Here is a 6,990-nt window from a genome sequence, read left to right on the forward strand (position 1 = left end):
CCCACCCCATCCCCGCCCGCCCCTGGCGGGCGGGCTACCTCTCCTTTCGCCTGGTCCTCGGGTTATCTGGCCCATCCCCCATAACTGGCGCGGTCCCAGCCAATCTCTGGATCCCAGCTGGCATCCCCCAGACTACTGCCACCATACTGGATACCCCCACCTCTGCTTCTCAGATCCTTGGAGTCCCCCAAATCTTCAGACTTCCCATCAGGTCTTACATGTACCCTCGAATTACCACACCGCTTAGATCCTTCTTATCCCATCCCGGCATCTTTCCTCTTCCCAGCATCCCTCCCCCACCAGCTTCCACCTGCTCTTTAGACACCCCCTAGCTCACTCTCTTTTCCTATTTCAATCCTTCCTGTCTGGTCTTCCCATCCCTGAGATTCCACCCTCCTTCTCCTTTCACCTTTATTTGGGGGTGGGGGAGGGAGGATGGGGAAGTGGGGTGGTCAAACGTGGGGCAGCGGTTTCCATCAGATAAAGGGCAATGGAAGGAAATATAATCATGGCCCCCTCTCCTGTTCCTGATCTGGTTTCCTCCCTTCCCTCCCCCTTGCCCTTCCTGATGCATTTTGCCCCAGCTTTAGGGAGCGATTCCCCTTCATGTCTGCTGTTGGAGGGCAGGTGGGAAAGGAATGTTTTGTGGACCTTTCCAGGCAGTGTGTAGGCCAAAATCCCAGGGAAGGGGCTCTGGAGTGGAATGGGCTGTGGGAGATGTTGGTCTCCACCCCTCCCCAGAGAGCCCTCATCTAGGTCAGCAGGGCCTCTTGACCTTGGCCTGGAGCGGCACTTCAGTGGCTCACATTCCACCTGCACAGGGATTGGGCCCAGGAGCCCTCACCTTCAGCCTGGTGTCTCCTCAGTTCCTGGAGGAGAGGGTGGTAAGGACCCACGGCACTGGGTTGACGCCCTCTTTCTCACTACCCCCCAACCCCTGTTTAGCCTTTATGGACTTAAACCTGAGGAGGGGTGTATGCAAGAGAAAAGGCTCTCACTCTGGAGGAGGGACCCAGGTGTGGCAGGAACCATTCTCCCGGGCTGGATGTAGGCACGGTCAGCCCACAGGTCGTCCTCAGGGCCCTCTGGGAGGCAGGCTGGGGTGATGGGTGGGGCAGAGCCAGAACCGGGGCCTCTGCTGTCCGTCCCCTCTCCATCCCACTCCTCTTTCCCTTCTGCTGTCATTGACTTAGGTTTCCCAATCCAGATTGGATTTCTGTTTGGGCTGAATTCCATTCCCCACCCAGCATATGAGAAAGTCCAGGGGTTGAGGAGAACCCTGGGGCAGGGGACGGCGAGGGTGGGGGATGGCTTAGCCTAGGGAGGACTGACGCCTCTAGACTGGGAGCTGAGAGCAGTCATCTGTCTCCCCTTTCCGATTAAAGCCTGTCTCCAACTTGGTCTGTCTTTCTGTCTGCCAAACACATCATACATTCACACAGATAAACACACAGCTGAAGATTACACAACCTGGCCTTTCGTGGCGTCGGCAAAGCCCCCGACACAGAAATGTTGATACATAAATGATGGGCACACAGCACATGACACTCCTTCACACTCCACCCATGCACAGATTGATCACAGCCTGCCTAGACACACACAGTCACACCCATTCTTCCCCTGTTTGGCTTTTCTTTGAATAGGACGTGGGCTTCCAGGAGGTGAAAAGTGAGCTACTGAAAGGGGCTGCTTCCAGTCAAGGGCAGGCCAAGAGATGGACACTTGTCAGCCAGACGGGTCATCTGAACTTGGCCATGGCTCCTGCCTCTACTCCTACCAAATGAGGCAGCCCATTTCACAGGGATGTGAAAGCCCCCTTCCAACCAGCCAGTGAGACTACCGGGGAGAGCCAGGATATGCGAACTTTCCTGATTCCTGCCACATTCTTCTCCCTGCTTCACGTGCCTGTCTCGCACTGGTATCTTACTGGGAACCATGAAGACCTGAGCATAGAGGAGGGCCTCAGCTGAGGAGCTAAGGACTCCCCCTCCCCACCAAGTCCCAGAAACTATTTTTCACTTGAGCCTTCCCCCTGGAAGACCAGGTTTTAGTTCTAATTTGGTTGTTTTTATGAGAGGTCCCAGGCATCACCCAATCCTCCTCAGCCTCGGACGCATTCCAGTCTCGCCTCTCCATGGCCGCCTAGGGGGCCAGAAGGGAGGAGGACTGTGCCGGGAGGCAATTTTCCTGCCTCTAGGCCCCTGGCTTCATCCCTTGATAGCTGAAGCCCTCAGAGAGAAACTCCCATCCTCTCCCTTCCTCATGTGAACTCTTGGCAGGAGACTGCAAAGACATCTGCTGACCCAGGGTGGGGGCAGAGACTGTTCCTAATCACGCCCAGCCCCACCGCCCTGCCGCAGAAGCCTGTGATCAGGGAGAAAGTTCAGAAGATCTCCCCACTGCCTCGGGCCAGCCCAGCTTCTTAGGTTCCCCCTCACTTAACTCCCATTATTCACTACAGCCATGTACTCTCTCCTGAGTTCTTTTACTCTCGTTAGACCTGCTGCCTTAGAGAGGTCTAGGAAGTATGTTGGGCAACGTGGGGCCTAGAGATGGGAAGCTGGGAATGTCTGTCTCCTGGGACCAGAAGCTTGGCTTGGTAGACATCTTGCCCCAGAGTGGGTCCAAAGAGTTCAAAAGCCTCAGCTGAAGGCCAGAGGACCTGGGGTGCTTTGGGACTTCCCATCAGTGGGCCTTTGGTGGATTGGCCTAGCTGTAGGTCAAAAAGGCAGAGTTGGATCTTCATCGTGTGATGACTGAGACAGCAGTCCAAGTTCAAGTACCAGCTTTGCTATTAACTCATTGTGTGACCTTGGGCAAACCACTTCTGTTTTCTGTCGGGTAGGAGCACTGGGCCGGTTGATCCCTCGAGGCCCTTCTAGGATGGAGAAGATTGGGCTTGAAGGAAATCAGGGACTGAGGCTCAGAGCCCTCAGGCAAACTGAGGGATAGGGAGGAGGCACTGAGCACTCTGGTTCAACCCAGCTGCAACCACGGTGGGGGATGACGGACATGAACTTGTGCTGGGGTTCCTGGCTCACCCCAGCCTGCCTCCACAGATGGACCCTGTGCAGAAGGCTGTGCTCTCCCACACTTTTGGGGGACCCTTGCTCAAGACCAAGCGGCCCATCATTTCCTGTAATGTCTGTCAGATCCGCTTCAATTCTCAGGTAAGAAGCCTTGCTGCTCAAATGGGTGGGGCAGCAGTAGCCAGGAGATCTCAGGGGAGGGCAGAGGGCAGAGGAGCTCTGGCGGGGAGCAGAGATAAAGGGGGGGTCAGGGGGAGAGCAGGGAATGGGGATACTGGAGGAGGGGTAGGGGAGGATGGAAGGCACTTGAAAGGGACAAGAGGTGGCTGTATATTTCAACATGAAGTCGGCCATCCTCTAAGGTTGACCCCTTCCTCCCTTGGGGACCGAGGCATCCCTGGCTCAGAACTTCCTCGAACACAGGTGACCATCATGTCTGGGTGGGAGAGTGGCCTCTGGCCCACTGGTGCTTGGGCACTGGGCTGAGTTAGGCCATTGACTCCCCTGCCGAGAGCCTGTGCCCTCAGGGACCTGTGCTAAACTCCTCCCTTGGTCCACCCACTTTGCTCTAACCTCCTCACTTTCTCCTCCTTCTCTTTTCCTATGGGCGACTTTCCCATGGAGAGAAACCACCCAAAATGCAGAACCTCCGGTCTGGCCTCCCAGCTCTCCTCCTTCTGAGGCGCCCTTGGGACTTCTGTGTGGGTCTAGAGGAGACTTTGTGGGGTGCAGGTTCTGAGAGCTTTTGGAGAAAAACAGCAAAGCCTCATTCTGCTGAGTAGGGGGAAATAAAGCATGTTCTGTTTCTCTACCCAGTACAAACACACACGCGCGCGCGCGCGTGCGCGCGCGCGCGCGCACACACACACACACACACACACACACACACACACACACACCATGCTGCCAGGCTCTGGCACACCATGGCCTCACCCCTGGGATATCAATTTTCTTTTCCTACCTATCCATACGTTTTATTTCTACTCTATCCCTGTCTGGGTGACCTTGTGGCTCCAGAACTGTATGTTCTTAGCAGGAGGGGCACATGGGGGTGGGGGTGGAACCAGGACCAACCCAGCTTTATGCCTCTCCTTTACCTCAACCCCAGGCATCCCCTCTCCCAACCTGGCTCCACTCACTGGTGGAGGGTGGAGGATGAGAGGGGCAGGGGGCTCATAGTAGGCAGCCCTCCACTTTCCTCCCCCACCAAGTGGCTCTGTTTTGACAGCTGTCTCTGCTGCTGTCTCTATCTCCAGAGCTGGGCTCGGGGCCAGGGTCCTCCAGGGTGTCCACAGAGGCTTCAGGAAAAATGAGAACCAGTGGGGAGTAGTCAGGGCAGGGCCCCGGCCTCAGGGCTCTTGGGACTTCAAGCCTGAGTGTAGGAAGCAGTGAAGACTGGATCCCGATCCCAGGGCCAGGAGACAGGAGACACACGCATAGGCCAGGGGGCCAAGAGACTGCTAGTAGCCCTCCTTCACCCAGAACTAGGGGAGAAGCCTGAGTCAGAAGCCAGGCCCTGGGTGTGGTGGGAGGGTGGAGCCTGGGCTAGGTGAGGATCCAGATTCCCAGCGACTCAAGTTCGAGAAGCTAGTCTGAACCCCAGGGCTCCTTGGCATGGGGCTTTACATCTCACTGGTATCCTAAAAGATTTGCTGCAGCCTCCTGAGACCACACCAGGACCTGAAGGGACTCTGTGGGGAGAATGGTCAGATGAAAGGTGATCTCAGATTCCATTTTTTTCCTTCATCCCTAAAGAGCCAGGCTGAGGCACACTACAAGGGTAATCGCCACGCCCGAAGAGTCAAAGGCATCGAGGCTGCCAAGACCCGAGGCAGGGAGCCTGGCGTCCGGGAACCTGGAGACCCAGCTCCCCCAGGCGGCACCCCCCCAAATGGGGATGGTGTAGCCCCCCGTCCAGGTGTGTCTGAATACCCTGATGCTGTTCAGCTGATCTCATCTCATCTCTTCTTTCCCCACTTCCCAGAATCCTCTGCTTTCATCTCTCTCTTCCTCAAACCCTCACCCCACCCCTACCCAAGGTGAGTCCTGGAGCCAAACACAGTGATACAAAATTTCCATCCTGTCACCCCTACTCCCGCCCCAGCTCCTCTCAACAGAGTCCCCACTGTCTGCCCTCCCCACCGCCCAGTGACTCAGAGAGGGGCTAGGGTGAGGCCACCTGGCAAACATCCTCAAGAAAAAAAGGAACCTTCCTTCAAATCTAGGGAGAGGCCCCTTCATCTTGGGGAGAGGGACAGGGAGGAGGATCAGGATATCGGAGGTCCTGCCCACTGGGGTTCCCCTTGGGGAGACTGAGAGCTCAGGAAACTCAAGCAACTCCCCGGATGATCTTGGGTGATCTTTTGACCTCCCTGGCCCAGCGTGTGTCCTGGAGTGAGACTTTAAGATCTTGGAGGTCTTTTCCAGGTTTACAAAAAGCAACTCTGAGACTCTCTCCCTCATGGCTGGTGGCCACCTTCGGTACTCCCAGCCAAGAAATTGGAAGGAAGGAATATCAAGGCAGGAAGATGTGAGCCACCCTCCTCCTGGGATTACCACATCAGCTATCAGTCACGATCAACTCCAGAAAGACTCAACATCCCCATTTCCTCCTCAGCCTTGCCTGTCCTTTCTGCCCCACCGCAAGCAGAATGAGAACCAGGCATCTGCATCAGCAGCTTGGGGACCAGGATCCCACTGTCACACACACACACACACACACACACACACACACACACGTCCCCCTCTGGGATGCACAAATAGGGCAGGCTGGTGAGCTGAGTTCTAATTGTGCTCTGACTGCCTCTTAGCCTGATCATCTTTTTTTAACTTACCAACATCTCTGTAAAATGGGGATGATGATGATGATGATAGTAGTGGCGGGAGATAACATTTCATGTTCTGGGTGCTTTATGCATATTACCGCATTTCATATCTCTAAGGAGATAATGATACCTGCCCTCCTTTCGTGAACCATGGAATCCTGTCCAGTCTGAGACGTGGGTGTGCTCTCTGGACAGGAATGGAGGTAAAGGAGGTCAAGCGAGTAAGAGAAATAAAGGGAAAGACGGGACGGACACGCAAAGGGACACCTGCAGCGGTCAGGAGGTCTCTCTTACCAGTGCCCCACTCCCACCGCCTGCCTTCTCACAACTCCAGAAACTGGATCGGCTGCTGGAGCAAGAATGGGAGTGCTAGAGTTTCCCCTGCGCAGAGGCCAAAGCCCAGTGCTGAGGCCTAGGGCCTGTGCATCTTTAATCGAGCCATGAATTATAGAGCAGGCTGCATCCCTGTTCCCTCTCCGGTTCTGCTGTTTCTGTTTCCCTTTTGCCGTGTCTGTGACTGTCCCTCTCACTGCCTCTGCCCCTTCCTAGAGTGCTTCGGGGTGCCTCCCTGGGGACCGGGCAGGACTCTGGGAAGGGGCTGGCCAGGCAGGAAGCCCAGGATGGCTGGCAGGCCACGGAGGGGTGAATCCTTGTTCCATGCCTGTCTCCATGGCTAGGCTGGCCGCCAGCTTCAACCTAAAAGGGAAGCCGCTGGGGCTGAACCCCTCAACCATTCACAGCTTCTGGAGAATGGGCCAGGCACTGGAGCCTCACGCCCAGCCTGCAGCAGCTAGACCACATCTGGCTCTGGCCCAGGGCATGAGAGCATGCATGTTGTCACAGGGTGGGGACTCCTGGCCCCTTGCCCTCCAGGAAATGGGGGTGGGCTTCCCCCACATAAAGCATCTCCTCCAAAATCCATCTGAGGTGACCCCTGTGTTTCTCCCCCAACAATAGTTTCCATGGAGAATGGACTGGGTCCAGCCCCAGGATCCCCGGAGAAACAGCCTGGCTCCCCATCCCCTCCCAGCATTCCGGAGACTGGTCAGGGTACAACCAAAGGTGAAGGGGGCACTCCAGCCCCAGCTCCCCTGCCTGGAGGCAGCAAGGAAGAGGAGGAAAAGGCCAAGCGGCTG

General features: G+C 56.2%; 1 protein-coding gene across 1 annotated transcript in view; it reads left to right on the forward strand.

The window, feature by feature from the left end:
* ZNF385A (zinc finger protein 385A) overlaps positions 1-6,990 on the forward strand; it is a 21,081-nt gene that overhangs the window by 11,755 nt on the left and 2,336 nt on the right. Inside the window, 3 exon segments of the mRNA XM_029953557.1 lie at positions 3,060-3,170; positions 4,785-4,947; positions 6,812-6,989. Coding sequence (XP_029809417.1) covers positions 3,060-3,170; positions 4,785-4,947; positions 6,812-6,989 — 452 coding nt within the window.

The sequence above is a fragment of the Suricata suricatta genome, chromosome 10 (genome assembly GCF_006229205.1).
Source record: "Suricata suricatta isolate VVHF042 chromosome 10, meerkat_22Aug2017_6uvM2_HiC, whole genome shotgun sequence".
Classification (NCBI taxonomy): domain Eukaryota; kingdom Metazoa; phylum Chordata; class Mammalia; order Carnivora; family Herpestidae; genus Suricata; species Suricata suricatta.